At 35.0% G+C, this 17,939-nt stretch overlaps 1 protein-coding gene across 1 annotated transcript in view; it reads right to left on the bottom strand.

The window, feature by feature from the left end:
* ACADM (acyl-CoA dehydrogenase medium chain) overlaps window positions 1–17,939 on the bottom strand; it is a 34,238-nt gene that overhangs the window by 1,792 nt on the left and 14,507 nt on the right. The window contains exons 7-11 of the mRNA XM_090269630.1: window positions 14,706–14,836; window positions 12,180–12,288; window positions 8,615–8,755; window positions 7,386–7,481; window positions 866–1,114 (exon numbers count right to left, since the gene is read on the bottom strand). Of these exons, the coding sequence (XP_090125756.1) occupies window positions 866–1,114; window positions 7,386–7,481; window positions 8,615–8,755; window positions 12,180–12,288; window positions 14,706–14,836 (726 nt within the window). The remainder of the gene's footprint in view (window positions 1–865; window positions 1,115–7,385; window positions 7,482–8,614; window positions 8,756–12,179; window positions 12,289–14,705; window positions 14,837–17,939) is intronic.

Here is a 17,939-nt window from a genome sequence, read left to right as displayed (position 1 = left end):
CCTGCTGGTCTGTGGAAAAACTGTCTTCCATGAAACTGGTCCCTGGTAACAAAAAAGTTGGGGACCGCTGTTCAAATGTCTGGATTTGTCAAATAATTTCCTGGGGGTAGAGGGAAGCAAGGAAGGAAATAATTACTTAAGCTACATGTGGAGAACATGTGCATTTATATCTAATTTACTAAATTACTCCCATGTCTAAGTTTTTCTAACCACCAGTTTAATTTAGAAAACAGAATCACCTATATCTGTCTCCTCATCTTGGCTTTTTATTCCTAATTATGGTTTCAATCAATTCAATAGTTGTCAGGCAAGAGTCAAAATAAACTGATTTAAATTTGAATGTTATGCATACTGCTCTGGACAGGTAACTCAGCTGGTTAGAGCATCAGCCAATTCACCATGGTTGTGGGTTCGATCCCTGGTCAGAGCACACACAAGAATCAACCAATGAATGCATAAATTAGTGGAACAATAAATCAATGTTTCTCTCTCTTCCTTCCTTTGTCTCTCTCTCAAATCAGTAAAACTATCTTGTGGTGTTGGGAATCATCAGGTGGTGTTTTATAAACAAGCAAACAAACAAACAAATGCTATGCAAAGGGTGAGCTACAATTAGTTAGAATGTCAAGACTGAAAGAATACTGATCCAGACACCTGTACATGTCTAGAACATTGACCTATTCTCTCTTAAGGCCTTTACTTAAAGGTAACATTATTTCTGTTAATTTATTCTAAAAACTACTTAAAACCATCTGTGGAGTCATTTACTATGTCAGTACGCATAAAATCTCTAAATGATCAAAATCTACTGTCATCTATAGACACACTGTTTCCGAAAAAAAAAAAAAATTATTTTTAATCTTACCTGATAGATCTTGGCATCCCTCATCAATTTTTCTACAGGATATTCTGTATTAAACCCATTGCCTCCAAAAATCTGCACAGCATCAGTAGCTAACTGATTTGCAATATCTCCAGCAAAAGCCTTTGCAATAGATGCATAATAGGTATTTCGACGACCAGCATCAACCTCCCACGCAGCTCTCTGGTAACTTAATCTAGCTATTTCAACTTTCATCGCCATTTCAGCCAGTAAAAATGACACTGCTTGGTGCTAGAATTAAAAAGGAAAAGTTTAAGAATATCTATTGACTAATTTAAAATTTTTTCTCAAGTTTTTAAACTTTCAAAACTAATCTTAGACTTAAGAAGTTACACTCTGCTTCCTCCAATGTTATCATATTACAAAACCACAGTATACTTACCAAGAACAGGACATTAACATTGGTACTATACTATCAACTTAACTCTAAACTTCATTCAAATTCAGCCAAGTTTTCCACTACTGTCTTTTTTTGTTTTCAAGGATCTTGAATACAATTTCAACTGAATTTAGTTGTTATTTATTCTTAGTCTTCCCAGTCTGTTACAATTCCTCAGCCTTGCCTTATCTTTCATGACCTTGACATTTTTAAAGAATACTGATTGGTTATTTTTTGTAGACTGTCCCTCAGCTTGGGTTTGTCTGATGTTTTCTTAGGACTGGAATGAAGTTATGCACTTTGGTATCAATGCTACAAAAATTGTATATATCCTTTGAGTGTCTTTGGGATTTTTAAAGAAAATTGCTACATATAGTGAAAAATAATGAGTATCAGATGCTGACAGGGGAAAGTGAATGCCATGACAAGGACACAGAAAAGATGCCTCTTATCTTCCAGAGATCCATAATCAAATAGGAGGCATAAGATGGATAGTTTCACTAAGAGACAGTAAGTATTGTATGAGTTGTATGGCCAAGATATGCTATAGGATGAATATATGTTCACCATATATTGGTAACTGGAAAATTCCAATATATAGTATAGTTACAGTTTTAGAAAAACATGTTTGTGGAAAAAGAGTATAGAGCAAAATGTCCACTGTAATTATCTCTGAACAATGTCATTATAGATAAGTTTTATTACTTAATTTTACTTATATTGTATCATATAAGTTATTCTAGAAAGAACATGTAATGGAACATATGCTTTAAAATAATATACATAAAAAGAAGTCCTAAAGGTATGGGGGATAAATGGTAATGAAAAAAAAAAAAAGAAGTCTACAGGCATTCAGAAACAAGAATACTATAATGATTAGACAGGTGCTTTGTGTTGTAAGCATCATCAAAATGGATTTTGAAGACTGAAAGATTATAAAATCCACATAATCATAGATTGTGTGGACTAATATAAACCAAACATAAAAAATAAAACAAAAAACTGAGCTGTATGGAAGAAATACTCTGCATGGATGCTTTAAAGTCAGATCATAAAATGGTAAGTCTTTGTGTCTCATTGAGTCAAAAGTAGTGGTGTCATATACCTCCAGCATAAAATACAGCCAATATACTCAGTGAGAATAAGAAATAGAAATGGTAGAAATAGGATAGAAAATAACTAAGAACTAAGCCTGGTTATTCTGGAAGTGAGAAGAAAAAAGGCAGATATATTGAAACAGCTTTCTTTTAGAAAGTAGTTAAGTCTTAATGTGTTAATTTAATATTTTAATTTTAAATGGAAGAAAACAAAATAGATTACATAGAATGTTATACATCAGTCTAGATTATCCACTGATATGGACAGAAAAAACAATTCAGATGGAGCTAAACTAAACTTTATCACAAATAAATGAAAAAAAATCCCTCCATTCTACATATTTACCATTTACCTCCCTCTCTCCCATGTTAATACCACATCCATACCTAATGCAAATTAACATATTTACATTTTTTGCTTCAAATTTCCATATGAAAACATAGGTATGTGGTTCTATATATTTGTATATTTCCTACTATCAAACATGAAATGGATCATCAGTTATTCAAGTGTGGACTCCAAATATGAGGTAACTGTTCTTATTTATAATGCTATATTCAGAGAACACAGACTCCAGCAGATCAGAGTTGTAGAAAACACACAGATTGTGGGTTAGGGGGTACTGGCGAAGGGGAGACAGGGAATCATGGCATAACACCATTATACATATTAACTAAAAATAAAGGCAGCCAGCATTTTGCAGAGTAATTAAGAGGGACACAAATCTTCAGGGAAATCAAGTGGCAAAAGACTGTATTTTGAGTAAGTGAAGACCAGGACTTTTTCTATACTAAGGGTCATGAGGCAAAAATATCCTGGGGCTGATAGTAAGAACACAGAAAAGAATATCCAGAGCCCGGAAGAAAGGGAACATAAAAAGAATACTCCATATTGAGTTAAGAGTTATCATCAGATAATTGATGAGGAACACCTGTAAATGATGACAGCTCTGCACTGACTAACATTTGTAGTTGTTGCCAGTTTAAGAGTAACTTAAACTAATATTCAGTAATATACATTTTACTAGTCTGTATATATATAGTTCTGGCAACATGAATGATCTAATGTAAACTGTATTTTTGGCCACAGACACAAAGAAATGCTTGATTAAAAAAAATAAAATAAAATAAAAAAGGATCAAAGAAAGAAAGAAATCTCCAGGTACCTCCAAGAAGGAATTTAAATCCTAATTGAGAAGAAATGACATAGAGAAGGAATAAACAATGAACACACAAGAACAGGAGACTTGGATGTAAGCATGAAGAAGATGAAGGGCTAAAATTGAGATTCCCTGAATACAAAGAAAAAGCACATTAGGAAAATAGCTTCTTTCTAAAGGGGGAACTAAAAGTCTCTGCTCACAAGGGCAGGAAGACCACAAAGCTTATCTTTTGCTCAGGACTCTGCCTAAGAGGATCGAAAACAGAAATGAACCTCTGAAAGTGTGGAATCAATGTATACAGCCTCTGTGGGTCAAGATTCCTAAATAGAGAAATTAATGTAAAAAAACAAACAAAACACCCCTTGAAATCTCTGGGGTACCTGATAAAAGTACAAAAAAGTACAAAAGTCAATTTCTAGGATGCTACCACAGGGCACTGAAGAAAAATAATACCTGCAGCAGATAAAGTCAAAATTAAGAGAGAAAATACATGGACATGGACAAGTGTGGTGATTACAGGGGTGGGTGGATATGGAGGAGGATATTGGGAGGCAAAGGGGAGAAAATAATTGGCCATAACAGAGAGAGAAGATGTAACAGACCAAAAGAGTAGTACCCTAAGAACTTGAGGTAATGGGAAAAAATCTGAAAGTGACTATAAAAGAAGTGTTTTTATGTAATTAAGGAGAAAAGAGAAAGAGAAGCTATTTTAAAAAATGAGGACACCATAAAAGAAGGGGAGGAACCAAAAATGAATTGAATATACATTCTATAAATAAAAAGTCATTAAAAAATCCAACAGATAGTGGATTAAGTAGATTAGGCACAGGCCCAGAGAACTGGAAAACTGTATGGGAAAATTATCTAGAATACAGCATAGAAAGATAAATGATGAAATTGAGGTTTCACAGACATAGAGCAGCATTAATCCAAATTTCATCTATGAACCAGTCCACAAACTGTTACTGGTTCATGGTATAGAAAATGAGCGCAAACATTTAGAAACTTTTATCACAATTTGATATTGTTGTGACATTCTTATATTTAAAAACAAACTGATCTTTCCTCAGAGTTTGAGAACCCCTGACCCATGGAGATAGAAATAGGGTGTGGTCACTGTACAACCTATATAGTTACAAGAGAGAATATAAATAATGTATCTGTTCAATACTTGAAGAGATAAGAGTTAAACATTTCCCTGGAAATTCATGGAAGACATGATTCTTTAGTACTAAAATTATTTGATAACCAAGAAGACATAGAAAGTGCCCTGGCTGGTGTGGCTCAGTGGATTGAGTGTCAACCTGCAAACCAATGGGTCACTGGTTTGATTCCCAGTCAGGGCACAGGCCTGGGTTGCAGGCCAGGTCCCCAGTTGGGGGCATGTGAGAGGCAACCACACATTGATATTTCTCTCCCTGTCTTTCTCCCTCCCTTCCCCTCTCTCTAAAAATAAATAAAATCTTTAAAGAAAAATAAAAAAAGATGACATGGAAAGTAACATGGATTAGGAACATGAAATGGAATCCTGGATCTGTGATGTATACATTGTGTCTTGGACAAATTATTTACTCTCTCTCAGCCTCAGTTTCCCAATCTTCAATGGACTAATACAGTACTACCAAAACAAGGGTACTACTGGGAAAATGAGACAATATATTTAAAATGTGTAGCACAGTATCAGGTATACAACAGGCACTCAGTAAATATTGGCTGTTCTTTAAAGTTCCTTTTCTTAATAAACACAATTCCCTCAGCACACAATAGTTAGTGGCACAGTCTAAAGAAAATCTGTTCTTGAAACTCATCCTGATAAACCACATTATCTTCTTGCTACCAAAACAGAAATAGTTTGCACTTAAAACAAAAAAAATTTTTAGTGGGGGAAAAATGAAAATATGAAGAATGGAAATGCCAGTTCAGTGAATATTAGAAGGACAAGGATTTTCCTTCACACTGTATATTTTTCTCCCTATCTGATCCCTCCAGAGTTTGGCATTCTAAAGAAATAAGTAATGACATAAGTTTCTTTGCATAAAACTAATAAGACCGGTTGTTAATAGAGGTTTTTTTGACCAAGACGTTGACTGGAATGTCATGCCTAAAGGACACATGCTTGGGCTCTGGTTGTTACCAAAAAGCCCTGAGGAACTGGGAATGACTTTCGAAGGTAATAAAAGCCCACGAGATAAAAGGCCTGGTACCGTGGTTGGTTGTGCGGTCCACAGCAATCTTTCCAGGGAAGGAACGAAGGTTGGTTTCTTGAAAGATGGCTAGAAGGGACTTTAAGGCACAATGGAAAACCAGAAGGACTTGGAAAAGACAGTGTGTACCGGCAAGGCTGAATGCCAGGTATGTGGTTCTGCTTCTGGGCCCTGAAGGGCAGACTGAAGGTCATCCTAAATGTTCCTTGCATAAGTTCCAGCAAAGCAGAACTAAAGATCATAAGTGATCATTTGCTGCTCTTGTTGTGTTTATGCAAATGAACAGGATAAATTAAAAATGGACTTAATGCAGTCCCTTTAATGACAAGGAGGGTAATCTTAGGAAGAAAAATTGATATTCAAGGAAAATCACAATGATCAGTGGCAGACTATAAAGTAGTGCAGCTAACCGTCATTAAAGTTTCTTTTCATTTAAAATATGTTTTTATTTGAAAGTTAAACTATGTCTATGGTATCATCAAAGATGTTTAATTTACGGGCAAGAAGAATGTCAAATGCCTTGCAACTAGATGTCTTTCCAATAAGACAGTCTTACAGATTTAGAGACTTGTTTGTGGATTATGTTACAGAAATTAACATGTGTTTTCTGTTTTCAAAGGGCATAAGCCTATGATCTCATTACCTGAGTGATTGTCTGTACATATAGGCCTCACTTAATCCTGTCTGCAGCGCTACTTCCTGAGACTCAATGGTTTGGCTGAACTAAGTGGCTAGGTTGGTGAAGAATGGGGTGGTCTGTGGGCTTCTCTTTAAAACTGGTTTCTCTTTTCTATCCTAATGGCTTGGACAGAAAGGGCCCTGAGGTCTGAGAGGGGGAAAACCTAAAATATTTCCCTCAGCCCAAACTAAGTATAATGGGCAAAAGGGTTTTGGACAGGTGAGATGTGTCTGGCATGCCTTCCTCCAAAGAAGCCCTTTTTTTCCCTAATGTGGGACATTAAGAAATTAATCCCTGCCTTCTGTTATCTAGTGATTATGGATTGAATGATGTCTTTTAACCCTGTTGCCAAATCTGTTGCCCCTAGAATACAACAAGGATGCCAGCCTGTTAAACCAAGCACGCCGTTGTCTGGGTACAGCCAACTGACCTGGAGTCTGCACGATCCTTCCCCATGTGGGAAGGCCACCCTCCCCTCCACACCCCCACTCTTATTAGGGATTTCTGGACCCAAGGGTAGGTAGGACAATGACCATGTCCAGCTTGAAGCAGCTAGAGGAGCTCGAGACCTTCACCCATTGTCCTTTATAAGATTATAAAGGATCTTAAGTATGAGAGGGAGGGATTGTTATTTTTTATTGTTAAAATAATTAATCATTTATTTATTTAAAAAAAAGAAGAAGAATATATGAAAGGGTGAGGCAGGAGAGCCTGTATGTACGACACATGGGCATGGACTTGGGGTTGGGATTGCTGGGGGAGGGGGGTGCTGAGTGGAGGGGAGCAAAGGGGAAAATATTGGATCTATTGTAACAATATAATCAATAAAATATACTTAAAAAAAAAAAAAAAAAAAAAAAACCCAGAAAGTAACACCTGTTGTCAAGGAACGGAAAAAAAAAAAAAAGATAATTTTCAAATACTTAGATGAGAATGAATGTTTTTACATTTGAATAAAGCAAGCACAATATTAAAATTACCTCCACAAGCAGCTTTCCGAAAGTTTTCCTCTCCAGGGCATACTTAGTAGCTTCATCCAAAGCTCTCTGTGCTAGTCCCACAGCACCAGCTGCTACCTAGCGTTATAACATTTTACAAAGCAAAAGTTCATACTTTCTTTAAACATACAGTATAATGGCTATTTGCCTAAGATTCTAAATTTAGGATTATACAAAGGGATACTATAGCTTAAGGCAATAAGAGATTGTGTGTGTGTGGGGGGGGGACACATCAGCATTTAAATTTATATTATTTATGAATTTAAGATTAACGGAGGACACTTGTGAGGCACAGGATCATAGCTAGAGACAAATCGTTCCTTCAGTTTAACAAAGGAAAGCTTTCTAGGGAAAATATTCCTAATGAGTGAAGAAGAAACGAATACAAGGGGGGACCCAAAAAACCCTGGAATTTATTTATAAAAAATGTGTATTTACTCTTACATGTTTAGACTTCAGTATCCTTCAAAGCACTCTCCATCTGATGCTATAGACCTATTGAGCTGTTTTTCCACTGCTCAGAACAGTTTTTTGAACACATCAATTCAATGCCTTTTAATGCCTCAAACATTTTTTGTTTCACCTCTCTCACATGGGCAAACGTTTCCCTTTGAGGACTTTTTTCATCCCAGGAAACAAACAAACAAACAAAACTTGCTCAGGGCAAGATCGGTGAATAGGGAGGGTGAGACATGGGGGTCATGCTGCTCTTTGATCAAAAACTGCTCAACACTTAGCGTGGTGAGGCCAGGTATGCTTGTAAATCACCCATCATGAAAAGGGAAAATTCGTTGAGTCTTCAAAAAAAATTCACTGAAGCCAATCACAGCCTTTCACAACAATGCCTGCTGGTACACTGATACAGATGGGTTCCTAGAACACTCACTTAGTAGGGGAAGCCTGTACTACAAGGAGCCTGCACTCCAGAAGATAATTCCAGGTTTTTTGTGCCCCCACCCCCCACCCCATACAGATCAGTAGAAATGATTAAACTGAGTGTGAACTACCTCTGTAAATCTAGCAGCAACTACAGTAATTTTGTATTTGCTAAAATAATTTCTGTAAAGCAAGAGAGTTGAAGATTTCTAAAAAGTAAAATAATTATAAGGCAGATATTTAAAAAGAAACACACGCCAAGCATACAATGTTGAAAATAAAACTACTCAAGGTAATAAAAGATCCTATAAAGATTATTAAGTCATATTACTTACTGGAGGTCTGGTTTTATCAAAAGCTCCCATTGCAATTTTGAAACCAGATCCCTCGCCAATTAAAACATTTTCTTTAGGCACTCTCACATCTTCAAAGACAATTCCTCTTGTATCTGAACATCGCTGGCCCATATTTAATTCCTAGTAGAAAAAATCAATATATATCAAAGGAACATCTTTTGAGCTAGCATGAATTTTTGCTATAACCACTATTTTATGACTTTCTACAATGGTCTAAAACAAGGGTCAACAACCTATGGCCTGCAATGTCTACTCTGTAAAGGAAATTTTACTGGAATATAATCATAGCTATTCATTTACAATACTATCTATGGCTACTTTCTTACTACAATGGTGGAATTGTAGCCCCTTAAAATCTAGTATTTACAATCTGTACCATTACCAAGAAAAGTGTCAACCCCTAGTTTAAAACAATGTTTCATCTAAAAGTTTACATGTATATGTTACCTACAAAGACAAATTTCATTATATATTTTAAGGTCTTTTTTCTTCTTTTTTACTGTGAATGTCAGAAAAAGCATTTAGCACACAATCTGACTTGGGATGTTTAATTTTAGCTTAACTAACAAGAGCTAGTAAAGTAAGATACTAGTTAAAAGTTGAATTTCTATTTTCCCTCAACTTTCTTAAAATTAGATTGAGGTAAAACTTACACATAGAAAAATTCACCCTGTTTGCACATACATTTCTAATAGTTCTGACACTTGTTTATGTGTAACCACCACCACAATCAAGGTCCAGAGTATTTCAGCACTCCCAAAAGTTCTCTTGTACTCCCTTTTAATCAATTTTCTTACTATATTCCCAACTCTAAGCACCCACTGATCTGATTTCTGTCCATTTAGTTTTTCCTTCACCAGGACGTCATATAAGCGGAATAATAAGGCCAGCCTTCTGTGTCTGACTTTCCACTTTTCATAGTACTTTTGAGAATCATTCATGTGGGCAGTAATTCAATATTTTATTTATTTTTTACTGTTAAGTAATATTCCACTACATGGATGCACCATAAGTCCATTATCCATTCATTAGTTGATGGACAACCCGTACTCCCAGTTTTTATCAATTATACATTAAGCTGCTATAAGAATTCATGTATAGGTTTTTTGTTTTCATTTCTCTTGGATGAATACCTAGGAATGCTGGGTATGTGGTAAGTGCACATTTAACTTTGTAAGAAACTGCCAAAGTAGCTACATCCCTCAACTTTTTGTCTTGAAAATATTCAAACCAAAAGAATTGTAGTAGTATAACGAATAACTATATGACTTTTACCTAGGTTCACCAATAGTCAACATTTTGCCACATTAGTTTTATTTCTGTTTGTGTGTGTGTGTTTAACTATTAGCAGTATTTGAATTGAGAAGTTACAGATATCATGACCTTTCTCCTTACAGAAAAAACAAACAAACATTAATCTTGTTTTTCATAAGCAGCATGAGAAGTATGGGATATAGGAACATAGAGCTGTAAAAAATTCTTCAATTTGCTTGCTTTAATATTAACAGTCTGCTTCCAGGCTTGAAGAAATGGTGACAATAATATATAGTTTGACAGAAACATAAATCAACATTTCTTTGTCTTTAAGGGTTGATAAATTCTAGTACTTTAGACCTTCACTCAAATATACTGAGAAAACTGTTTATGAAAACACTGTTTACTCTATCCTAGTTCCCAGAATCACCTCAAATACCAGAACATTTAAAACCAAAAAGCTTCCTGAACTCATTGCAAGCTATATAATTTCTAAAACACAAAACATTTGGAAACTCATCAAATTTCACAAATTTATAATATACTCAATATTTCAAAAAAAGATTAAAGAAGGTTTAATTACATACAATATAATTATGTCTCTCTCACTAAAAAGGAAGCTCCCCAACCTCATACAGTTTCCCTAATATCTAGAATAGTGCCTAGTATATTGTATTAACTCAATAACAAATATTTTTTGAATTAGAAATTTTTTAAATGAGAAATTGAGAAAAAAAGAAAATGAGACTAGATATAGCAAGATAAAATCAGAAGTGGGTTTACTACTTAAAAAAGTGTAAGCTGTTAGGTCCTTTACACTTTCTAAAGATGGCCATAACTTTGGCCATGAATTTTTTAGTAGCCATCCCTGAAAAGGAAACATGGATAAAATATAAACAAAAACAAACCAATTGCTTCGAAGAAGCACAACCATTCTTAGTACTTTTATTTATAAAGTATAGTCTACCTTTAATATCTACTATTAAGAGAAAATAGAGAATATAGTGTCAGAAACTGCACTGGGCAAGTTCCTAGGACATCTTAGTGTTGATCTCTACTCTGCCTCTAAGTATGTAACCCTGAGTGAATCATTTCACTTAGATCTCAGTTACAATATTCAGTAAACAGATTGAAATAATGTGTAGATTATCTTCCACCTTTAATATTCTATGTCTTATGAGAGAAATTACTACTCTCATGAAATCTAGCAACATGCTTCTATTTTAAAGAGGCTTGGGTACAACAGATTCTGATGGCTTTTGAAACAGGATTATACAAATATACGTTAACGGTTTAGAAGTTTATGTAACTCCATCGATTCAAATTAGCCTTTCCAGTTCAGTTAATGCCACCTTTAGTCTAATGTCTGACCAGAAAATCTGTACCTTCCCCATTTTGGGAAGAAAATGATATATTCGTGTAACCTTTAGTAACTTTTAATTTAGTCTACCATTCCCCCTTTGCCTTAGATACATCATTTGGTTATTCATAGTTTTCTCTTTTACAGATTCATTTTGCAAAAACATTTTTACAGTTGTAAAATTGAGTCTTTTCCTTTTCTCAGTTATAATCTCAAATCATGCTACCTTAGCTCTCACTAGGTCTACTTTAATGACTTCATTTCTTCCTTTCTTTCATTTGTTAAATTTAAACTCTTTTCTTTTTAGTCTGTCTATATAAAATGCTACTGCTAAATTATCTCTGCACATTCAGATTACAACACCTTTCAAATATGTTAAAATACCTTTTCTTACTTAAATATCATTTTTCTTGCCTTCCCACGTTCAAGGCTCTTTGCCATTTCCATACTTTTCTCAGGCACAGATTTTTATCTTTGTGTTGTATGGCTGTGGGTAAATCAATTTATATCACATTGTTTTAATCCATAAAGGAGGCATAAATGCCACTTATCCTACCTGAAAGGTTGCTGTATAAGGAAGGAAAAAGAGTGGGCAAGTCTTTTGAAATTTCTAAAACTCCATTATTGGGCAGGCCCTGTAAATAATTGCTTGATTTTTGTTTCATTATTCCTCACAACTGTAATTAGCATTCTCCACATACTGGCACCATGAATGGCCACTCTTTCAAATGACTTGAAAGAATTATTCTCACCTTAAAATCCCCAGCAATATATAGACTATTTCACCTGACTACATCAAAACACAGCTTTATTTTTATTCCAACTTAATAAAAATAAAATGTTTTCAATAAAGGAAACTGAAATCATAATTTTGAATTGTTGGTTAAAATAATATTTGAGAACTTAACCACTGATAAACATACACTTTACCTTTCTTCCAATCTGTATTCCTGGGGTGTCTGCTTCCACAATAAATCCAGTAAAGGCTTTACTAGCAGGAGCCTTAGGATCCGGATTAGAACGAGCCAATAAAAAATACCTAATATATAAATACAATATGAAAATGATATTAGCAGACAATACATGGTGACTGCTATTCTTGGTTAATTTCCCCAACAATCTCAATATTATTAACCCCCTTTTCCATACGAGGAAATGAAGAATCAAGAGAGGTTTAAAAGCTTGCCAAAGCCAAGTTATAATACATACTCATGATGTGGCAAAGTGAGTATTTCAAGTCAAGTCTACAACTTCACCCAAGGATATGTTCTTTGACTAATTTAGAAAGAGAAACATCAGCTGCCTCATGTACACACCCTGACCAGGGATCAAACCTGTAACCAGGTATATGTCCTGACTGGGAATCGAACCCACAACCTTTTGGTGTACAGAACAACACTCCAACCAACTGAGCCACCTGGCCAGGGTAAATCTATTTAATTAATATGGTGTTTAACTTCTTTTAGTGTATGAGTTGCAAGCAAAAATTCCTTGAATCAAGGTAACATAACATAAAAAGTAAGTATGTACATGTTGGAACTGGCATTTTTTCTTTCCCAAAACTAAGCCAATTCTTTAAGGGACAAGCAATCTGGAAAAGGGCGGCAAATACGGCTGCCTGTGAAAAGAAATAATATGAGATAGAGACCCCTAAGTTCTGACTACTGTCCTCTTTATGCAACAGTTAGTATTTTTGTTATAGTTAAATTATTATGAATATTTGCTGGGTTTTCCCTCTAAAAGAATTTAACCTAGGAAGATTTTAAAATGAAGCATGAGGAAAAAAGCAAAACATCCAAATTATGTGAGCCATGTTCTGAATACCCTTGTATGAGAAAATTTTCCAAAAATTCCTTAAACAACAGATTTATTTTCTATGTTTAAAACTAATAAACTATGATTCACTCTATAGTTTTACTTGATAATAGTAATACACAGTAAAAATTGACTTTTATTGCTTCTTGGCCTTTTGACTAAGATCAAGTATAGTAAAAACTGATTTTAGTTTCATATTATTACCTAATTTGTCTTACTACATGAAGAGTTGTACTTAATGAGTTCTTAAAAATTATGATCTCATTGCATGGTTAGATTTCTCTCAATCTGTTACATTTTAATAGTTTGATTACTTGCTGCTATTATGATCACATACTTAAAGATAACAATATCCGCAATATTAGACACCCTAAAGGGATTGATAGACATGTTTAAAGTAAAACAAATGACATTCTGGTAAGCTCATTCCCAGAAATAATGCACTACTTGCCAGAAAACTGCACTGCAGAGCAGAAAGATATACTGAATCATATTTTTTGAAGATGAGTAAAGATAGCCCACTTAGTTCATTATTCCAGTCACCAGGAAGTCTCTATTGATATACCTGTAGTGATGGGTAGATACATTATTTTCTGTGACAACTTAACACACACTGGACAGCACTGTTGTTGGAAAGCTTGTCCTTATGCTGAGCTGAATTCTGCATTTTTCTAACTTTTACCCATTAATTCTAAACTGTGTTTCTGAAGCAAATGTGCAGGATCACTTTTCTTTCTGTGTGACACTACTAAAAATTTTCAGAATCCTTCCAAACTAACCAAGCTGAATTCCTTTACTCTTCATAGGACATGTTTTGTAGGCTCCTCCTAATGAAGGATTCTTTCTTGATTCTGTATATATTCCATTTTGCCAATGCATGTCCTAAAATGTGTTGCCCAGAACTTACTGTTTCCCCACTCTTGCTGATGCTATCCTTCTATTATTGTACTTTAACAATAAATTACACTAGCTTCTTAAAGGCAGATACATCACACTGTTGATTCCTACTGAACCTATAATTAGTTATTAAATAAATTTTCATCTTTTTTCCCCCCCCACAAATAATTCTATCAAGTCTTCCTTCATCATTTGAGATTTATACAACATTTTAGGTTTAGATTTTATGATCCTTTGTTGAACTCCATGTCATTATTTTTGGACCTATATATTTCAACCTTTTAGATTTTATAAAAGTAAAATTATGTCTTTACTAAAAGATAACCTGAGTTTTAAGACTGCCATTGCTTATTGCCCAGAATTAGAGAAATGTGCTGTCAATGGCTTGCTTTCTTCCTCAGTCTTAGGAGAATGGTTCCAAGAAGGTGCTGGAATGGGGTATGGGATGAGGAGTTAGTGAGGCAAACTGATGGAGTTCAAGCTTTCCTAATCAGGTTCAACCAGAGCAGGTGTCTCTTTTATTTTACAAATAAAACTTCTGAGAGTTTATTTTAGGACATAGTTCAGGGCTTAAAAGTCATTTTTGAAAAACATTGAACTATTTATACTCTTCTATGAACCTTCCATAAGTTCTATGAATAAAACTTAATTCTGGTGGTTTCATAATAAAGGAAAGAATAGTGGGGATATTCTGAATATATAGTGATTAAGAAGCAATATACAGAGATGTTTTAAACAACATACCAATTAGCTTTTCCTCCATTGGTTATCCACATCTTCTGACCATTAATTATATACTCATCTCCTTTCTTTTCTGCTTTGGTCTTTATACCGGCTACATCAGAGCCTGCTCCTGGTTCTGTTACACAGTAGGCCTGGAATATATGGAAACAACACAAAAAACTAAATGCTAAGTATTAAATTATGAACATAGAATAAGGAGTGTATTTTACCTTTTAAGCAAGTATTTTAAATATTTAAGATACTTAAAAATAAAATATTCTTAGAGAATCAACTAAACTGCTCAAATGTAAAATTATTTAATGTATAATTTAAACTTGATGTAGGATACCAGTAAACCATACCAAAAATTAAAATGTTACATCTATTCAATGAAGTTGAATTCAATTTCACATGTACTCACTCATTCAAACACTTAGTAAGCAGTAACTACTATGTACTAGGTTATAAACTAGATGGAAAAACCAGAGATGCAAGACATCCTGTCTGCAATATTTTCACACTGTAACAGTAGGGATGAATGCTATATTGTAATTATATATCTATTAAAGTCATACACAACAGGCTTAAGACACTAGCTTAGCTTTATCATGTCAGGAAAAGCTTCCCAGGGGAGATGTTTAAATGATGTCTCATAAAGGAAAATGAATTCTTTGGGGGTAGGGAAAAGGAGAAACGTATATTCCAGAAGAAGTAATAACATATGCAATGATACCAAGATAAGAAGGAGGGTTAACCAGTGTTTGGAATACAAAAGTGCCTGAATTCTATAACATGTAAACTCTGTGCATGTAAGGGAATGGTGGGAAATGAGTCTGGAAAGAGAAGAAAACAGATGACAAAGAACTCTTTATATAACACACAGAAGTTAAATTTTATCTGGTAGAAAGAGGAGAGCCTAAGACTCTTAAACAGAGGAGAGACAAGAGATAAGCAGTAATGGAAAAACGGAGTGAAGGAAGAAAAGCACTGGGTAGTTGAAGTTCATTCAAGTTTACTAAGTGACAGGTACTGTGGATACAAGGCCCAAAGACACAAGTCCCTTGTCCTTAAGGTACTGAGAATCCAAAGAAGAGAGAAACCTTAACAGTTAATTTATATTCTGAAGTAAGAGGGTACACAGGGGCATTAGAAATGATTATTTAGACCTGTAGGAGGATGGGAGGCCATGAGTGTCAAGGATGCTGAAAAGAAGAGAAATAAGTAAAACTCATTGGAAGAGATATACCTTGAAGTACAAATAAGTAAGGCAAGAAGACTGAAGACATAAAAGAAGGAAACAGCAGTTGTACAGGGGAAATTACTAGCAATTCAGTACTAGAAAGTCAAGTGTGAAACTGAAAGCCATGAAAAGAGGCTGAAAGGGTAGAAAGGGACCTAGTTCTGGAGACTGGGGTATATGCCACGCTAAGGAGAGTATAGTTTTATGCACTCAACAAGTTTATGGAACACTTGTTATTGTGACATGGGATCTTAAGGAATCAAGTACATGGGCTTCAGAGGAATCCAGAATGCCCTGTTGTGGAAAAGTGAGGAGTATATGCATTTTTCTGAAGATGTCAGATACTAAAATGGGTTCAGAAACTGAAAAAGGTACAACTGCCATTGATGAATTGGAAGCAGTAAATGTTTCTGTAAATGCAGGAGACAGGTTTACATTTTAGATAGTATATCATTATGAAAAGTATAAATGACCAATTGAACAGGGGGCGGGGTTATAATAATTTCTCCCTATCTTTCCGGGGCTAAGTACTCGATTCATTTAAACCTCACAATAATCCCCACAACATTGGTACTAGGTATCTGCATTTACAAATAAGTAAACTGGCTCAGTGAGGTTAAATAATTTGCCCACATTCACAGAGCTAGTAAGTGGAAGAAGTACCTACATAAGACTGGACTTAGGGACACACATCAGGAGGCTCTGCAATAGGACACGTAAGACAGAAGCGAGCCAGAGAAGAGAAGATGGAGTTGAGAACTATGGTATGAAATTCAGACATGACGACTAAATAGGATGTTGGGGAGATAAGGATGTTATGACATCTCTCAATTCTTCAGGTTAAACAACTTCCAATTAGAGATAATCTAGAAAAGAAGCAGTTTAAAGGATGGGCAGAAAAAAATTTTGGGGGGGACACAGTTAGTTTAAGGAAGTAAAGTCTAGCCAAGAAGAAATATCTAATAGTCAAGTGCACAGAGGAGGGTAAAAGCTCAGGGGAGAAGTCAGTGCTGAAACTATAGAGGTAACAGACTACCTAGTGAATATACCAAAACTTAACACCAGATGGGGTAACCGATTTGGTAATTTAAGTGAAGAGTAAGCTTTATATAAAGCAACAGTGCTAATGCTATAAGCTATATTTATAACAGTATCTAAAATAAGAGTGGTGGAACCATCCTACTCTGCACTCATCAGACTATGCAGAAGTACAGTATTTAGCTCCAGAATATTTTAGTCAGTGATCAGTAAGAAGGTGATGGGACTTTGCTGTGTTATATGAAGAAAAGAGGGAAAATATTTTATATAGATGGCTTAGAAAAGATAAGATCCACGTGATAGCTATATCCAGATATGCAAAACACTATACAGCCAAGGGAGAGAATTTGAATTGATAGGAGAAAACTACAGTAAATCATTCAAACTTTTATTGAACACCTATTATGGTGTGAGGGGGTTGAGATTATAAATAGAAATGGTACAGTCCCTTCCTTCAGGAACATGGAATCTAGAAGAGCTTTCTAATGGTTAGAGTGGATTCCAAATGAAGCTGTTTCAGGACATCGTGATTTCCAGGCATGAAAACATAAGCTAGATGGCTTTTAGATAGGGTGCTATAGAGGGGACTCATGTACCATATGAGTTAAGTAGATTGATTACTCTCTTAACCTAGAGATTCCAAGATGTTTTCAGCATCATAACAACAAACAAGCTATTACACAAATGAACTCCCCAGAAAAAATAATGCTTTAAAAAAATGCCAAGTCCTGGCTGGTGTGGTTCAGTGGGATTGAGTGCCAGCCTGCAAACCAAAGGGTTGCTGTTTCGAATCCCAGTCAAGGCACATGCCTGGGTTGTGGGTCAGGTCCCCCAGTTGTGGGCACACGGGAAGCAACCACACATTGATGTTTCTCTCCCTCTCTTTCTCTCTAAAAATAAATAAATAAAATCTTGAAAAATAATAAGTGCCCAAATTTTATTTTACCCACATTTGGGAATTTTTGTTTTCCTGAAAT

Source organism: Furipterus horrens, unplaced genomic scaffold, assembly GCF_987537825.1.
Source record: "Furipterus horrens unplaced genomic scaffold, mFurHor1.1.pri manual_scaffold_3, whole genome shotgun sequence".
Taxonomy (NCBI): Eukaryota; Metazoa; Chordata; class Mammalia; order Chiroptera; family Furipteridae; genus Furipterus; species Furipterus horrens.
Note: the sequence above shows the minus strand (reverse complement) of the source record. Positions and strands in the feature narration are given on the sequence as shown.